Below are 17,490 nucleotides of genomic sequence, written 5' to 3'. Positions count from 1 at the left end.
GAAGGCAGGCATGTATATATGTACATCCATACCTTGGGTTCTGTTCAGCTCCGACGCGTTACCCGGAAGCGAGTGGAAACCTGGAATATACTGCTGCGTACACTAGGCAGAGGCGCCTAATAAGGCAGGTCCGTTGTGCCAATTCCTCCCTGCCCGAGAAGGGAAGTCCAGGAGCGCAGGAGGATGATGCCAGGTTTGATATCGGTCGCGTCGGGAGATACGCAAACAGAGGGGCGGTGGCCACAATGGGGGGAATGGAGGTCGCTGCCGGGGTCGGCTGTGCGAGGATGGCCAGTGACTCACAAGAGTACGGAATAAGTTCGTGGTCTTTCTTGGTTTCCCACTTCCGCTCCGAGAGTCCGGCCTTGCCTCCCTGCCGCATCTCGCAATCACTTGGCGAGTGCCGTGGGGGGGCGTGGAGGTGGTAATTGGCTCGGGCAGAACGTTGTGAGGTGTGGTTGCAAGATGCAAGCTTGGAAGTTTCGACAAGGAGGCTGAGAAGCCCCCGCAACTTGCGAGTGGGAGACATCTCACACCTCTCGTCTGATAAGCTCCGAAGTATTCCGTAAGAAATACGGCCTCCCAGAGGCGGTATGAGATGATGAGGGGAAGCTTCACAGCCGCGGTATCAAGCAGCTGTGCTAGTTGCGCACGATACAAGCAATGTTTGTGCAAAAGCGGATATTGGCAAGTTGTGTGAGCCAGTGGTCTGCTGGCCGCACCAGTCGGTGAGCGGTAGCGCATGTGAATTTTGAGAGCCGCAAGGAAATGGCTTTCGATGTTGCGGAATACCTCTCCTGATTTTTAGCGACCATCACACCCTTGTGCTTGGTTGGGAGAGCCACTTCGCTCGGAGCTACTCCATAAAATCATCAGCATTGCCTCACCCCACCTTCCTAAATCATTCGCCTCTCGGCTCCCATTTCACCTCCATCAATGGCGCTGGCCTTGACACAGATCGTGCCGTGCGTCTCTCTGCCGCTGCAATTGTACCTAGCTTGCCTGGATAAGCCGTGAGGTAAGTTGGATGAGTGGGTGTTTTCCTTTTCACGGTGTGCTCCACAGGATCAATGTGGATGACGGATGGAGATAACGATTTCACCTCCAGCTGCCTTCAGGGTTCCCTGGTGTGTGGGTCTCGGGGGACGTGGGTGGCCTACCTTTCTGCAACGTGATTGTTAGTGTAGTGTAGGGCTAGCCATTCACTGAGGTGCACACGGCCGTGAGTGAGCAAGCACATTGCTACACACTCGCAAGCGCGCACACGGGCAGGGACCATTGTCTGGGATGGGCTGTTTTTTCTCACCGACCCCACCAGGGGGGCCAGGTCTGGCCCCTCCGGCTGCTTCCCGGAGGGGCCGCCTCATTTTGCAGTTTCTCCTTTCGCCCTCTGGCAGATTGACGGGAGGGCGTCCAATTCGCTCGTTTATCTCTGTTTTTTTCATTGCTGACACCCAAGCTGTCTTGTGCTACACGCCCTCCTAGTTGCAAACTACCTTTTTTTTTTTCTTATCGCTCTTTGAACACGAGCTCGCGCTCTCCCTTTCCTCCTCCTTCTCTCCCGCAACATGAGCGCTCCTGTTGACGCTGCCCAATCTTTGGCGCAGACCAGCAACGACGAGAAGACCCCTTCGACCTCCGCCGAAGCCGCCGTCCTGGCTAGCAGCACAGCCAGCAATACTGCCAACCCCTCCTCGACCCCTAGCGATGCCTCGCGAGGACAGTCCTCCGCCGCCACCGCCAGTGCCTCCGAACTCGCCCGTACAAAGATAACCCTGCTCGGCGCGCTGAAGCACTTCCCGGATTTCCCAATCCCAGGCATCAAGTTCATCGACATCCTGCCTCTATTCCAGGACCCCGCCATTCACAACGCTCTGCTGCGCGCCCTCGAGCTCCAGATCCTTGAGTTCGGCGACCACGCCAAACCCGATGTTATAGTGGGGTTGGATGCGCGGGGTTTCCTCTTCGGGCCCTCGCTCGCGCTGCGGCTCAATGCAAGCTTCGTGCCCGTGCGCAAAAAGGGCAAGATGCCGGGCCCTTGCGTGACGGCCACCTACGAGAAAGAGTATGGGACCGACTACTTCCAGATGCAAGAGGGTGCCGTCAAGCCTGGCCAGAAGGTGCTTGTGGTTGATGACATTATTGCGACCGGTGAGTGAGGGATTCACGAATTGCGCCATGGCATTGCTGTCAGCTATTGCCCCGCCTAATCATCATGTCTCACCGATTGCCTCATCTCGGCCTGCAATGTTGAAACTCAACCTGCCAACCTGCCTTCTTACTAGCGATACTTTTTCTTCTTTTTCACCTCCACTAACGCTTTGCATCCACAGGTGGTTCCGCTGCTGCCGCCGGCTCTCTCGTCAAGCAACTGGGAGGCAACTTGATCGGATATCTCTTCATTCTCGAGATTCCCATCCTTAATGGCCGCTCAAAGCTGGGCGGTGTACCGACGGTCACTCTTCTGGAGACGAACGAGTGAGGCCTGACCTCAGCGCGGTCAAGCCACCACTCTTCCTACCGCTTCAGGTTCCAATACATGTCGCATGTACGCCTCCGGACTGGAGCCTGGTTAATGATAATGGCCGGGGAAGTTCAGGCTGTTTGACTTGACTTCACACATTACAACCTTAATTTTTTTACGAGCTTGGGTGGGATCTATCCCCTGATCCACCACGGGGGCTGAGGATGGGATGCATGTGGGTTGGCACTACCTGGCGTTGGGGGTTTACAAAAAGTTCTGGGGTGAACTAACTTTGGGTGGTTGTGAGAGTTTGTGCCTCTTTTGCAATTGCATGATAGACTCGATATCCCTGCCAAAACTCTGTTACGTTGACTTTCCTGTGCAGTGCTTGATTCCACGAAGTGTGTCCGCACCGTAAGCTGGCTAATGCCGCGAATCCACGAGGAGGAATCTGCCGTCTGTGGTCTTGAGCAAACAATTGTTGACGCAATTATCATGCCCAGAAATAGGATGATTCAGGACTCTGTATCAGAGCAACGCTAGCTTGAAAAATTGCACATGCAACAACTTTCATGCTGGCATGACATACAAATTTCCAGGTTGGTATCTCATCTATCGCTTTGTACTGTGTCACATATACAAGTACGTCACTCTCGTCTTGCCTGGCCCGCCTGCTTCGGGGCAAACCTCACAGCGCCGTCTCCACATCCCCCTCATCGACAATAATATTCCTTACCCTCACCCCCTGGCTCTCAATGAAGTACCGCTTCGCCAACCCGACCCCCGCCGCGTATCTCAGCCGCTGGTACGCCACGTCGCCGCCGCCAACCATGACCATGGGGATCAGATGCCGCCGCAGCATCCCGCCCGGCGTGCGCTGCACCTCGTCCAGCAGCGGCCGCACCAACCCGGCCCCGCCGCCCTCTTCGTCGTCGGACACGACCACCACCAGCTGCAGCGAGGTCGGCGACGGCGCGTAGGCGGGTATGTTGGCGAGCTTGGCGGAAAAGCTGCAGCCGCCGCGGCGGATGAGAATGACCTGGTGATCGCGCGGAGCGGATTGGGGGAGCGGGCCGGAGCAGGCGTCGCCGGCGGCGTAGATGGTCGTCCAGGGGAAGAGGCCGGCCGGCACGGGGCCGAAGGGCGGAATGCGCGCGGCGGCGGCATCGGCGGCGGCGGTCGCGGGCGGGAGAGGCCCGGCGCCGATGCCAACAGGTGTTATGGCGGTTTGATTGATGACCAAGTTGTAAGGAAGGGGAGCAGTCGCCATGCCAGGGAGAGAAGTAGGGAGCTGGATGTCGAGCGATGCAGCGACGCGGGTGAAGATGGACCGGACGAGGGAGCTGAGCTCGGAGAGGGCAGCGGGGCGGTTGGGGTCTTGGAGAGGATCGAGCTGTGGCATTTCTTCATGGTGATCGCCAGGTGCGCGGTCGTGGCTGCTGGTGTCGTTCTCGTGAAGGGCAACCCTGTGGAGCTGCTGGAGCTTCACCATGACGGGGTCTCTGACGAGGTGGAATCGGGGGTCGGAAAGATCGCCGAGGATCGCTCGATCGAAGACGGCAAACTCATCTCGGCCAAGAGGGAAGCCGTTGATCTTGGTGACTTGCCATTCTTGCTCCCCGCCCTCTTCGAGCCGGAGGGTGATCTTCAGACTGGACAGACTGGAGACCCGGATGCGGTCGGTGCTGAGACGCTCCAAGTTCTGGCCTCCGAGCATAAAATTGAACGAACTGCCACCGACAGACTGTCCCGCGGTCGCCGCAAACTCCAGGGTAACCTCGTGCGGTTGGTAAACCTTGGAGCAGGTGCCATTGCTGGGCAGAAGTTCAGGCGGCAGGGTCCAGGGGAACAGGGTGAAGTTGGATCTGGCCATGTGCAGGCCGGACACCTGACCGCCGTCAATGGTGATGCGCGAAGTGGAGAGTAAATGCAGGTCCAGCATGCGCGCGGCATGGTATATGTCGTCCCGGGCAGCCACCACCGAGCCTGAAAGAGGGGTGCTCGCTGGGCGCGGCGGGCAAGTGTTGGTGAAGGCCTCATCGTAGTAGACTGTCAGGTCCCTGTTGTCAGACCCCGACGGGGAGCGAGGCCTCACCGATGGCGTGGCTGCTTTGGGGATGATCAGGGGATGCCCCTCGGTGGAGAAGACATAGGCCGCGTCAAGCGCGTTGAGGGGATGTTGGTCATCGAAGAGGAGGTACATGTACTTGGCAGTTTCGCCGAGGAAGAAACTCTCCATGCGGTCGCTCTTCTGCCCGTCCAAGACGTTCTGCAGACCGGCCCAACCACAAGGAGTCCAGCAGCGCCTCTTGATGTCCCGAAGCACCATCTCGCCGACGTAGAGATACCAGGGATCCCTGGTGGCGCGGTACAAATGGTACGTCGACTCGATGAACTCGGGCCGCAGCGGCCACCAGCCCAGACCCCCTTCGACCGTCTTGTCCCGGATAGACCACCGTTCGGGAAGGGCGGCGTAGCGGGTCCAAATGGCAGTGTAGAGCAGGTTCGTCTCGACGGCCTCGTCCAGCTCGCCAGCCAGGACGAGGAGCCCAGAGTAGTAGGCACCGAGGCTGTCGACCCAGTTGGACACCAAAGAGCCGGTCCAGAGATTGACATTTTCATAGTGCGGATGGTCGCGCTCACTGTAGAGGTGCCGCTTGATGGCAGCGTGTGCGTGATGCCAAGCCTCCAAGAAAGTGTCGGCCGAGTTTTCGACGTCACTCAGGGGAGCGAAGAGCGTATTTGGGTCCAGCCACGCGTCATCGTGAGGAGGGGGGACAGCGGTCTGATTGGGCAGTTCATGGCCCGAGAGCAGGATGTGGGATTTCAGGGCATATTCGAAGAAGCTATCGGCGCCTGCGCCGATCACGGAATAGGATCCTATCCAGTGGCCCTGCTCAGCATCCACGCCCGCACCGATAAGCCCTATCTGACTCTTCCGGTACCACACAGCCCAGAATGCACGCTTGGCCAGCTGCTCGAACCGAGCGTCGCCGGTTAGGCGACTGAGAACTGTGAACTCTAGAACAAGCGAGCCTGCGCCGGCACTGCAGGTTTCCGTGATTTCCGGGGGCCCCTCAGGGGTCGCGTCCGGGGAGAATTCGTGGAGGGGCGAGTTTGCGTAGAAGGGAATGCCGTGGCGGAGGTTGACCCGCGGATAGGGCATGCCGGTCTTGGTGTAGAAGGCGGGTAGGAGTCTCTGGGCCAGGTCAAGGGCCAAGCGCAAAAGCTGACCGTCGTACCGAAACCCGCTCGGCCAGACAACGGGACGGGGATTCAGGGGGTCGTCGCCAGGGCGTCGTGGGTGGTAGCCGGCGATGGGCAGCGCGCCGATGGCGAAGAGGTGGGCGCTCAGCAAACCTCCCACGCCACGGATGACCGTCTCAAACACTTGCACCTTGCTGTCCAGGTCGAAGCCGCGCCCCCGCAGGCCCACGCCCGAGGGCCCGGGGCTGCCGTCTCCGTACTGCTCCACGAGCGCGGCCACGCCGTCCTGAAAGTCCCTGAGCGCTTTCGGCCCGGTGCCGCGATCATCGGGAGGAGCGGACGCCAAGATAGCCAGGGTAGAAAGACTATCGATAAGGGTCAAGGAGTAGTTCCCCAGGACGTCGTTGAGCTCGACATTTCGGGGATTCTTGGCGTCTCGAGTAAGGGGAGTGCAAGACACCGGGCGGAGCTAGGAGGATCGTGAGCGGGTTAGCACGGCTAATCGTGTGTCCAGCTGGCGACTCAAAACATACCTCGTCCTCAGGGAAGGCAATCTTCATGTAGTTGTCGAAGCCATGGTAGAACATGTCGACGGTTTCCTGGCGCAGCTCCCTCACGCGGTCCGAGCGCATGGCGGCGGCGACGGGGGGCCACCGGCCCAGAACAAGAGCAAGGAGCGCCCAGCCGAGCAGCAACGGCCAACGGGGCGAGCTGAGCCCGCGCAGCCATGCGCGCAGGTAGAGACCGACAACGACCGGCCCGGGGCCGGGGCCGGGGCCGGGGCCGGATCGGGAGTCGCCGGCAGCCAACGAGCGGCAGTCCATGCCGGTAGGGCATCACCTAGGCTCGGGCACCGGACGCGACATGTGTCTGCGACGGAGCGTGGGAGCGCGGAAGGTTGAAGGCGATGCAATTGAGCATCCGCAGGCTGTGGTTGGCGGGAGTCGCAGCAGCTTCGGACGGCCTTGGCGTCAGCAACGCGATGCCGTGTCCTCTTTCCTCATTCTGCAGATTGGCGGTGGGGCCCACTTTTCCCGTTGCTTGGCGGCGGGATGGCGGGACGGATGAGGGACGGACATATTCCCTACCTGACATAGTACACTAACTAGTGTAACGTACGGAGTAGCCGCTGCTCACCAAGGAGCACCGGGCGGCGCCGTGTGCGGGTCTCGCCGGGGAGCGGAAAGCATCCGTCTCCGGGGGCGCCGTCAACAGCGCTATGTGCAACTATTCCGTATTCCGTGCGGAATGCTGTGGCTTGGGTGAGACACCTTCCAGGTAGCGTAACTGCCTCCTTATCTCCTCCTTAATTCCGGGTCGATCAAGTTGGGGCGTAAGAATGCGCGCTTGCCCAACCAGTCGTGTCTCAGGGCACATGTCTTGTCTTGCAGCAGTTAGTTAGTTAACACAAGTTAGTGTCCTTTGCCGAGTTCACCCAACTGAATCAACCCAATCGGCGGCAAACACGCATCACATGGTTGGGCTTTTTTTTTTTTTTTTTTTTTTTTTTTTTTTTTTTTTTTTTTTTTTTTTTTTTTTTTTTTTTTTTTTTTCCCACTCTGACAGGCGGCGTTGTGCACAGTGTAGTTGATTTGGCTCCGTTATCTGGGAGTTAACCGCCATTTCGCACTCGAAGTCACTGTGACTTCCCTTCTCTCCCACCCCACCCCCCGATCCAACCCCCTCGGCGGCTTCGTGATCTATTCCGTACACTACTTTCACCCACGGGCCGCGGCAACGAGCCGACATCCGCGACCAACAGTCATTTGCCAAAAGTCTATCCATTGATCTCCTGTCACGCACACCCAACCATTTGGCCGCCGCCCGAACACAACCCCCAACCAGCGCGGTTGGGATAGGCGCGGCTGTTGTGTTTACAGTTGGTGCCGCCAGCAGGACGCAAAGGGGCCGGACAGCTCCCCCAGCCCAACGTATCGCATCAATCCCCGACGCGAGGGTGTGGGCCTCGGCAGAAGGGTAGGCAGAGTATACTACAACAAGGACGAGCAGGCAGTTGGTGTGGTGCGGAAAGCAACGGTCAAAGATTTGGCCCGCTCGGCCGTCAGCCGCCTTGGTTGCCAGGTGCCTCTGGTTCGGAGGGGTTGAGGTATCCATGCATGCGTGAGGGCAATTACCAATGATCTGCACCAGCCCTGGGCTCTTAGCTTTGTGGACGGAATAACCCTGCGCCCACCGTGCCCATGCCATCACGGTCACCTCTCCAGGGTCCCCCATGCCGGCTGTCGTGAAAGAGGCTCCGGGTGTAAGTAAATAGTTAATCAGGGCAGTAAGCCATGAACATCGCACGACAGCGGTCCCAGAGCCCGACCCTGCAGCTTGTTGGTGGCCAAAGGCTGTTGCGGCAGGCTGTGACTGCTTCGTGGATCCGGGCTGTTTTGACGGCAGTCATCTGATATCAAGACCACAAAGCGATGAACGACAAGCTCGGATGATCCACGATCGCCGAGACCAACCGGAAGACTTCCATTCCAACTGCGCACTCCTGTATCCGGACACTATTGCATACACAGTTCGGGATACACTACGCCGTACACTACACTACACTACCTCGGCGGCTAATGAGTGGCGCTAAGTTAGGTAGGTTAGCAAGGATGAAGATGCTTCGCATACAGTACGGATACCTTGTGTGCACTAAAATTTCATCACAACATTGACGATTACGCATGTTCCTCTCGAGCCCCCCATGGTCTGCACTGGCGTTGGGAGCGCCTGGGCTGCTTTTAGCTGCTTACCCAGTACACACAAGTTTGTGGGCCAGCTGGGCGGTTGCAGCGTGGTTCCGCCGAGTTGTCCGTCACAATCGCACTTCACAGTATGCTACCCTCGCTCCTTGCAGTGGTAAATTGTGGGGACTCATGTCGGCTCGGTGGTTTCCGAAGGCGAGGCCCAACCCAGGCAACTGTGTTGGCCGCATGGAGCGCTCACTCACTTGATCAGCCACGTGATCTCATGTGTCTGCACATGCAAGCTTACACAGCTTGAAGTTTGCTCCTGCCTCAGATACACTAAATTTAGCTCGCGACACGACGCCGCATCTCATCTTTACCTGGAGTGTAATGCCAAGATCCACGGTCACTTCCGTTCAATTGAGTTACGAGTTTAACTTACATCCAATTCTGTACTCGCACACTACGGAGCTCTCCATAATGTTATCTTACCGCAGTACAGCACCTGGCTATGCAAAACCAGCGTTTCACGTGCCTTCGTAACGGGGAGTCTCGGCTTTGGCCAAATGGGGTAACTGGTAAATACCTGAGCAAGGGGCAAAGGGAGTGAATGCAACACACAGTCGCCTCGCACCGCACCGAGACTGAGTTTGCGGTCAAAACGATTCAACCAGCGAGGAGAGATGTGCTAGATAGGCAGGCAGTTATGTTCAGATTGCTTCTGTACGCTAGGTAGTCAGAATGGCGAGGAGACGAGGCCGGATAAGGCGCAAAGCTGCCTGGAATGTATGTAACGCAGCATCGTGCGCCGGGCACGGCGGATCTTGTTTCATGCGGCCTTGTCATGCTGTGTTACGCCGGATCTGCTGTTGGATCTTGCAGGATTTGGCGACGGTGTGGCTTTGCAGCCGCAAGGCACCCAGGCACCAATCGCCACGGCCCTTCGGTCGAAAAGGTCGTTCGACCCGTGCTGAGAAAGGGAGCACCTAAGTAACTTGCCTACTGAATATGATCCGGGCAAGACCAAGCAAAGGATGTCTGGGAGGATACCCATTTGTGTCCAATACCTGCCTACCTAGGTACGTTCTGCATGTATGTGACGTACAAAGCGCATATCCCCTGACTTACGTACTCGATTCCGTCCTCGACAACAAGGTCAGTTGCTTCGCCGCACCAAAGCACGATGATACAATTCGCCGCAGGATTCTAAAAGACGCCCAGTTCCCCCTTGTTCATTCCATACTGCCTTACTGCTGTGTATGTGCTGAAAAAAAGGCATCCAGTTCCCAGCCGAGACATCTACGCCGCCCTCACCTCCTCATCCAACTCGATTACCGAGGAAGGTAGTATAAGGCAGCTAGAACATGAAAAAAAAAAGAAACGAGATTGACGGGTTGGCCCCGCAAAAAGGAAAGCATGTTGTCGAGAACTGAAAAGTGGAGGCTGCGTGAGCACGGAACATTGTAAACACTCCGAGATGGCGTTTCTACCTCCTTTCCATCATGTCGCCCAACCGTGTGGTAAAAAGTGTACGGTTGTTCATGTAATGAATGGGTGTAAAATGTGCCAGAGACGGAAGGAAGAAGAGAAAAGAGAAGCAAGGAAGACGCAGAAAACAAAAACCCAAACGCCCAAGAAGAGCCATGACGACGATGATGCTCCTCCATAAAGTACAAGATTACCGACCCAAGCAGAAACCAGACGAAATGACCGCAGGTTGCCCTGATCGCGACGGTTTGCTCTTTGCTGCTTTCCCTCATCCCCCGCCATCTGCTGCCGCTCCTCTCTCGCCTCAACTCGCTGTGTCCCCGCGTTATTGCGCGCCGTACGCGTTCCCGAGCATTTGCTGGCATGTGCCCCGCGCCACCCGCTCGCTGCCCTGATGGTCGAGCTCGCGAGCCGCCGACGTCGAAGGGCGTCTCGAGCCGGCGTCGTGGTCGTACGAGAACCCCTCCATGCCTTCGTCGGGGCTGAGGCTGTCCTCCTCCTTGACCTTGCTGAAGACCTGGTTGATGAGCTCGTCTGTCTGCGCCGGGGTCAGGCTGGGGGCCGCGCCGAAGTGGCTGTCGCCCATCATGGTGGTGGTGGTGTTGTTGTGGTTGCTGTAGGGGCCGCCTTGGCGGGCCGCTGCTTGGACCGCAACCTGGTGTGCGTGGCTGTGAAAGCCGGCATGTTGCAGGCCGAGCCCGTTGCCCCAGTCGCCCATGACGGCATGCCCGCCGTTCTGCGGACTCGCCTGCCTCCTCGCCGCCTTCTGCCTGCGCCGCCGCGAGCCCGTCTTCTCGTTCACGGTCGGCTCTTCTAGGCCCAGCTTGACGAGCTGACACTCGATATGCGCGGGCTTCCAGTCCCACGCTCGGCACCCGCCGTTCTCCTTCATCCGGGCGATAATGAAGTGGTACCGTTTTTCCTCGAAGTAATGGAAGGCTTCTTTTAGCCGCTCAATCTGTTTGTTTGTCTCGCCGTCAGCAAATCCGTCGGCTGCAGATCGAGAACACACAGGTTGTGGGAAAGAGGGTAGCCTTTGCGTTGTTTACCTCTTTCTCAGGCCACACGCCATACTTGGCCACTGCGCGAGAAACCTTCATCTGAAGGGCAGCCTTTTCCCAGTTACCCTGGTGCTTCTCCGAGTACTTCGCCTTCATCTCCTCCCACATCCCCTTGCCTTTCTCGGATAGATACTGCTTCCGCAGCTGGAAGAGATACTTGTCGTCCTCGGGCGCGTCGTCGTTCAGCGTGAGCTCCTCGTCTTCGTCCTCGTGCTTGAACGGGCCGTTGACGTCCGACCCTAGATGCGGCGTCGCCTTGGGTGTCCGCGAAGGTTTCCTCGCTGGCGAGGGCTTCTTTCGCGGCTGCGGTCTCCTGCCGGGGCTGAGAGCCCCGTGGGCTTGATATGCTCCAAGCAGCATTGACGGGTCCCGCAGGTCTTCAATGGCCCCCACTTGCGATGGCGGCGGCCGATAGTGCGACGGATGGGGTTGGGACAGCACGGGCGCTGCTCCGTTTGAGGGCATGCGATGATGCATGTGAGGCGTGCCGACTGGGACGTGCGACTGGCCGAGATAGGCTCCCGGGGCGGCAACCTCGACGCCGTAGGTGTGGTACTCCGGGAGCGGCTGGTGAGTGACTTCGCCGTCATTTGTGCCCGAGACGGCGAAGTGGCCTAGGTACGGGTCGATCGGGGGCGGGATCTCGCTCTTGGGGGAAGAAGGATGGTGGCTGACAGGAGGCGAGTGGGCCATGTAGGGCGTCATGTCAAAAGGTCCGCCTTCGGTGGCGGCAGGGTTCACGGTCATGGGGGAGGAGCCCTGGCTGCTCGAGCTCACTGCGTAGTTCTCAAAATACAACTTGGACGTGTTGGGAGGGGTCGGCGCCTGCGACGCGGGAGCCGAAGGCTGCGACGGATGGTAGTTTCGCATAGGCTTTGCCGATTGCCGGTGCTGCAGAGGGGGACTGCCTGCGCTGGACACCGGGGTGAGGAGGCTCGGGTCAACAGCGGCCGGGTAGTTGAACGATGAGACCCCGGAGACCTGTGTGACACCGCTCTGTGAGCTTGACAGGATTCCCCCGCCGTGCGAGAGGCCGCTACGAGCAACCGTAGCAGCCAGGGGCGACAAACGTACAGCACTGTAAGGGTCGAGGTCGGGCGAAGAAAAGGCAACTGTTTGCGGACCACTGGTGCAGACGGGCAAGCCATCCATCTGAGGGCGCTCAGCATGGTGCGCCGAAGGCGGGAGGTATTGAGGGGCGCGCGTCATGTCGACGTGGATGTGCAGTCGTTTGAGGGTCCTCCTTGGTGACGCGCTGCTGGAGCTGCTGCCGCCGTCCGAGTCTGAGACCAGCTGGTCACAGTCGAGGAAGTCCTCGAGCAGCGGCGACTCGACTTCGGCCTGCCGTTCTGTATCCATGTTTAGTGCCGTGTCTCTTCGTCTACGTTCGTCCGACTATAGCGCGGCCACACAACGAGCGGCAAGCTCCAAGCCCTGGGATGATAGGGGAAATCTTGTTGCAAGATCCGCTGTCATACTCGTTGTCCGAGTTGGCAACATGCGTAGACGGGAGGCGAGGAGATCTCACCTTATAGAACTTGGCTGCTGGCTGTGACAGTCCGAGTGTGGCCCAGCTGTGGGGCAGGGTGCGGCGTCGAAGGAACCGGGGATAGTTTGAGACAGAGGAAGCTGACCTGGCAGGCGAGGCGAGGTCAGGAAACTATCTATATCAGCGAGGACGAGAAGAAGGAGGAGGAGGAGGAGGTTGAGGAGGCAAGTTTTGAGATCAGACTGGGGCGTGTGGGAGGTAAATGTAGAAGTGAGGATAAAGGCCTGCCGCTCCCAAAGCTGTCATTCCAGAAAACCTTGGGAAAAAAAAAACATCCATGAGAATGGCAGCGCCCAGGGGCAGTTCAAGCTCTTAGCTCAATCCAAGACAAAAGCGGTAACGTCCTCGACCGTGCAGGCGATGGAGGGATGGGGGCGGGAAGGTGCTCCGGGGAAGGGGGGGGGAGAGGGGGGGGGGGGGGTGTGTGTGGATGTGGCGGCCGGTTGTGCCTGGGGTAGCGGATGTACAGGAACCTCACGCCCACACCCTGGGTTCCAGGGTACTCCGCGGCCACCAGGCGCCGTGTTAATGGCCACTTAGCCGCCGACCGTTCGAAAACTGTGCACGCAACCCAGCCAAACGGCGGGATACTCAACGCCGTGACAAAGGCTGGGACATGGGTTGGAACCTGCTGTTCTGGGCCGAATGGACAACATCAGGACTGCGCTCTTTGAATGAGGCTTATATCTCCTGTGGCCTCGGCTGCGCCCGAGTGCTCTCGTCTCCAGGGTTATGAGTCGAGCTCCACAGAGCACGACGACGTCCTCAGTTTCCGTCAGGTAGTCACTCCAGGCCCTGCAGGCCAGGCCAGATGGCAGTGTGCGTGCATGAGCTGCCGAGCTAGGCGTCCGGCTGCCCGAGCCACCAAGCACCATCATCGCCTCGAGATCACGGCAACGGCCGCGGGCGCTCGGCCCAGTGGAACGCCAGTGGAAGTGTGCCCCCCCACAATCACGGGATGGCATGGGATGGCATGGGATTCCATGGGATGGCTTATGGGAAGCGCTGGCAAGGCCCTTCCAGGCAGCAAGCTAGAGCCGACCCACCCCATGGGAGCCAGATCGCTGACTGCCAAGTTAAACTTAATGGGGGGAGGAGGAGAAACAAAAAGGGTCACATTGGATGTTGCGTTTTCTCGATCGGGCACCATCCGGTAACTTGTGAACTCTGTCACGGACGGGAGTGATGCGCGCAGACAAAATGTACTCGTGCACAGGGCGTGGGAGCGGGCTGCGAAATCTCAAGGTCTGAGGCGACGGGCATCTCATGGTTCGTTTCTTGGCACGAGTACCTTGCAGCGGTATCGCCCCGTACTCAAACGTAATTCGACACTGCCTAATGTGGGATGGACCGGTATCGTATGGGCGTCCGTTTCCGCTGCTGCGTGGTGGGGTACATGCTATACTAGTTCGTGTACTTGGTAATGTAATGTATTCCGGATGGACCAACCCGTCCGTCCTGGCGACGATCTCGGCCCTCGCCCTGAGATAGCCGCCGTTGCTTCACTCTTGTTGGTTCACGCAAAGCGGTTGGTCGTCTCCGGCGCGCGGATAGACGCCTCGAGGACCCCTCCCGCTCGGCATATCTCGATCGTGCACTTGACTTGGTTGTTGATGCCATCGCCCGGTTTGCCCCGTTGTGCGGCCATCCGTCACCGGGGATGCGTGCAATTGCAGCACAAGGAGGAAACCCATGTAAGGTATGTATTGTGTAACGACGCAATACCCGATATATCGCGTACACCACATCTGTGGAGTATTGTTACCGTGTACGGAAGTACGTATGCGCAGATCGGAAACTCGCCGCCGCCCGGGTATGGGGGCGGCGTCGGCGTCCCAGGCCACTGATGGCTTCCACTGCTAAATTTGAACAGCGGACCGTGGGCGCAGGGGCCAGAAATCAGGGCCAGGCGGAAAGATGGGCTGATACGCAGCGTGGTGGGGGATCTGCGCAGGTCAGAACCCAAGCTTCACTTCGGGCTTGGTGCCAGTGGGTTGAAACAGCTGTGCCAGTGCCTCTGACGGAGGTGCACGGCTGCTTTGCAGGAGTGGGAAGGTTCTGAGGAGGCTGTGCTCCCCGCTGCGCACCTCCACTCCACTACCAAGGTAGGCACACCTTACCTAATACACTATACTAGTATCGGATACAGAAAACTGACGCACTATTGTGCCTCTCATTCGTTCTGGCGCAGAATTGCTGCCGGGAGTCCAAATTACCTGCTAAAGTAAGGTACCCAAGATGCCTTCCATCGAGGTAACGTTATCTGGGGCGAGCGAACGGTCCAGGCAACACCGACCACGCCGATCAATGAAAGTGATCCCAGGGCGAGCAGCCACACACCATGCAGCCTCCATCACTGTCTCATTACATAGTGCCATTCTCAGCCTTGGAGGCATCTTGCCAGCCCCGCGATGCGGTGTGGGGACTATTTCCTACCTCAACCTCTCCTGCGAGGGTCGTACAGTAGCTCCGCGTGCCGGACCGCTGAACACCTGGCTCCGTCTACGTAGTGCGTACGGCGTGTTAACGCTCGGCCTGACAAATCTGGATGGCGCGCTTCCAGACGGGAATCTCTAGTCTCCGACATCTGGCCGTCACCGAGGGGACGCTCGCGACTCAAAGTCGAAGGCGAGCCTGTCTTGACTCACCACTGCAACGGTGTCTGCATGTTGTGCAGCTTGCCGCGCATGCCGGGCACCCTTTAACCATGCGATGTGGATTACCGCAATCTCATTTGCTTCGGAAAATCTCGCCGCAGATGGAGACGAGGATCCGCAATCAATTTCTTCGGCCCGTCGAGTCGCCCGTTTCTCGGCACGGACGACTTGACTGCGATTGTGTCCGATGCGATTGATGTCGCCATCCTGTCCAGCGTCTTTTTCGCTACGCCAGAACGCAATACAAAAATCAGAGTAAGGAGGTTCTAAAAACAGACTTGCGTGTTTCGAAACGTCTCCGCCGACTGCGGCGCGGGGGCGGGCTTTTTGGCGGCGGGACAGCGATGTGCGAAGAGAAGGCCGCTGTGGCCGCTCGGATTTTCCGAGACGTGATTGGTCTTGCGCGGACAGGTGAAAGGCCGCTGGACCAATCATAACGGTTACCAATCTGTCGGGACACGCTATTCCAATCTCGGCCGCAACCTTGCACTGACGCGATGGTAACGGGTGGCGACGGGTGGTCCGCGGCAGGAACAAAAGCTGAGTGGGGAAACACAAAAACACAAAAAGAAAAAAAAAAAAAAAAAGAAAGTAAATACGTGGCGCGTATATAGCTAGCCTGTGAGAAATCGTTTGCAGATCTTGTCACCGCTTCCCTCTGCTCTGCTCCGTCTGTACACTACACGCACTACATGTACGTGGAATGAACGATGCGACGTTGACCGGTTTCTATGTTCATCAAGACCACCCCGGAACGCGCTTATTGTGCGTGGTGATTGGTTGCGAAGACGAACAGCATGCAACACGGCGGCCACCACCCCCTATCACGGTAGAGGCGCGCTGGGCTGTGGAGGGAACCATCTTGTCTCTTTTTGGCGGCCCAGTGCGCACATCCGGCCGGCTGTCCTGCCGTTTTCGCAGAGACCCCACGCCGAGATGCGACTTGCACTTCCCGCTAGCGTCCACTACGCACGCTAGTTGGCCAGCTTTGGGCATCCGACAGGGCTCGAGACGCAGACCATCTCGCCATCCCGCCAATCAAGGCGACGCTCCAATGCGAGGATCAAGCAGTCGTTCAGACCCTCGCGTCATCCAGCACCCACCCAGCCCAGCCACGTAACTACCTGTGTCCACGACTGCGTCGTCGGGTTGACTGTGCAATGAACGGAGTTGGGATGCGGATGCCGTGCAAATGAATGAAAGCCGGAGAGGCACGGTGCTGCGCCCGAGGAGTGCCGGTGCCGTTGACGCGCGCTGCGCGCGGCCTCGAACCAATGCCGACCTTGCTCACCACCTCAGTATGTGCTTGTCGTTCTTCGTGCCGAACGCACAAACAGAAGTCACCAAGTTAACCATCTGGCGTGTGCGTCCACGATCCGTAGACTACGGAATACGGATACTGCTACCTTAACTGCGACTACACTAAATTTGTGGCCCTGCCGGTCAACCTTGCCAGCCTTCCCATCCGAGCTTCCGATCGCTGTCACGCCTTGGCAGGGCTCCTCTCACGATTTTTGGAGGTCTCGACTCGCCCAAAGTAACGAGGTACTTACTACACTGCAAGACTTGCATAGCATCGTCGCGCAGCCGCCATTCGGCGACCCAGCAGAACGGAATTGCTACCCTTTTGCCTACGCGCCATAGTTAGCGTAACTGCGCTCGACCCGTCGAGACACGCCAGTCGGTCAACGAGTAGGGGAGCTCCTGATCATGCCGTGGCGCCTTGTTCCGCACACACCATCTCCTCGCGGTTCACCGGACGACGCGACAGCCTGCTCATAGCGTTGCCACCGCTCCCACCCTGCCTTCTTCTCCCTTTTTCCCGAGTTCCTGCGTCGGCCCGTCTTTGGCACATTCGCCGGATGAACGTAGCACCTTACTGCGTACGACGGAGCTGACGGGCTTGTAACTTGATGACTGTGGGCATTCTGTCACTCGGGTCTCTCACAATTGTCCCTCATCATTGGCGCGCGGAAGCTGGGTGGGGGGGAGGGAGCGGTGATCCAGTCCGTTTCCTGGTCAAGGCTAGAGTCTCGATCGATATGGATACCGGCCGCACCGGGGAAGTCAGCCCCCCGCTTCCGCATCGCGCTGCTCCTGGGTCCCCTGGGCGTTGCTCCACAACGGCAACCATCCGATGGCGCATCGCCAGCCATCGGTCCATGTCAATGTGCCCTTCAACCGTGGACACTCGCTTTCACCTTGGAATAGCATACTGTGGATGGCAAGTTCATTCTTAGCTAGGCTTTTCTTGCGAAGCGATACTACGTAACTCCAGTGGTTTCTTTCCGAGACACCCCAGCAGAAACACAGAAGTGGCGCGGACTTGGGAGCCGCGTCGAGAAGCCGGCCCGGTTTCGGGACCGGACCTCTAGGC

The 17,490-nt window shown here is 58.4% G+C and overlaps 3 protein-coding genes across 3 annotated transcripts; 1 reads left to right on the top strand and 2 right to left on the bottom strand.

Annotated features, from left to right (window-relative positions):
• Positions 1-1,353: 1,353 nt before the first annotated feature.
• Positions 1,354-2,588, top strand: THITE_2121269 (uncharacterized protein). The gene is made up of 2 exons (XM_003656478.1): positions 1,354-2,151; positions 2,334-2,588. The coding sequence occupies exons 1-2, from the start codon at positions 1,569-1,571 to the stop codon at positions 2,480-2,482; spliced, it is 732 nt and encodes a 243-aa protein (XP_003656526.1). The 5' UTR covers positions 1,354-1,568; the 3' UTR covers positions 2,483-2,588.
• A 564-nt stretch (positions 2,589-3,152) lies between these two features.
• On the bottom strand, positions 3,153-6,303 carry THITE_73286 (glycoside hydrolase family 47 protein; the record flags this gene model as incomplete). Its single annotated transcript, XM_003656477.1, has 2 exons — positions 3,153-6,140; positions 6,205-6,303. 2 exons carry the CDS (start codon positions 6,301-6,303, stop codon positions 3,153-3,155), a joined length of 3,087 nt encoding a protein of 1,028 aa, XP_003656525.1.
• A 3,784-nt stretch (positions 6,304-10,087) lies between these two features.
• THITE_2121267 (uncharacterized protein) lies at positions 10,088-12,435 on the bottom strand. The gene is made up of 3 exons (XM_003656476.1): positions 11,982-12,435; positions 10,896-11,888; positions 10,088-10,804 (listed from the first exon to the last, which is right to left on the bottom strand). Exons 1-3 carry the CDS (start codon positions 12,264-12,266, stop codon positions 10,172-10,174), a joined length of 1,911 nt encoding a protein of 636 aa, XP_003656524.1. The 5' UTR covers positions 12,267-12,435; the 3' UTR covers positions 10,088-10,171.
• Between the last annotated feature and the right edge of the window lie 5,055 nt (positions 12,436-17,490).

This window comes from Thermothielavioides terrestris, chromosome 5 (assembly GCF_000226115.1).
Source record: "Thermothielavioides terrestris NRRL 8126 chromosome 5, complete sequence".
Taxonomy (NCBI): Eukaryota; Fungi; Ascomycota; class Sordariomycetes; order Sordariales; family Chaetomiaceae; genus Thermothielavioides; species Thermothielavioides terrestris.
Note: the sequence above shows the minus strand (reverse complement) of the source record. Positions and strands in the feature narration are given on the sequence as shown.

Coding starts and splice junctions, on each gene's coding strand:
- THITE_2121267 (XM_003656476.1), bottom strand. CDS start 12,266: ATGGATACAGAACGGCAGGCCGAAGTCGAGTCGCCGCTGCTCGAGGAC. Junction 11,889..11,981: donor ACCTCGACCCTTACAGTGCT/GTACGTTTGTCG, acceptor GGTGTCACACAG/GTCTCCGGGGTCTCATCGTT. Junction 10,805..10,895: donor GCGTGTGGCCTGAGAAAGAG/GTAAACAACGCA, acceptor ACAAACAAACAG/ATTGAGCGGCTAAAAGAAGC.
- THITE_2121269 (XM_003656478.1), top strand. CDS start 1,569: ATGAGCGCTCCTGTTGACGCTGCCCAATCTTTGGCGCAGACCAGCAAC. Junction 2,152..2,333: donor TGATGACATTATTGCGACCG/GTGAGTGAGGGA, acceptor TTGCATCCACAG/GTGGTTCCGCTGCTGCCGCC.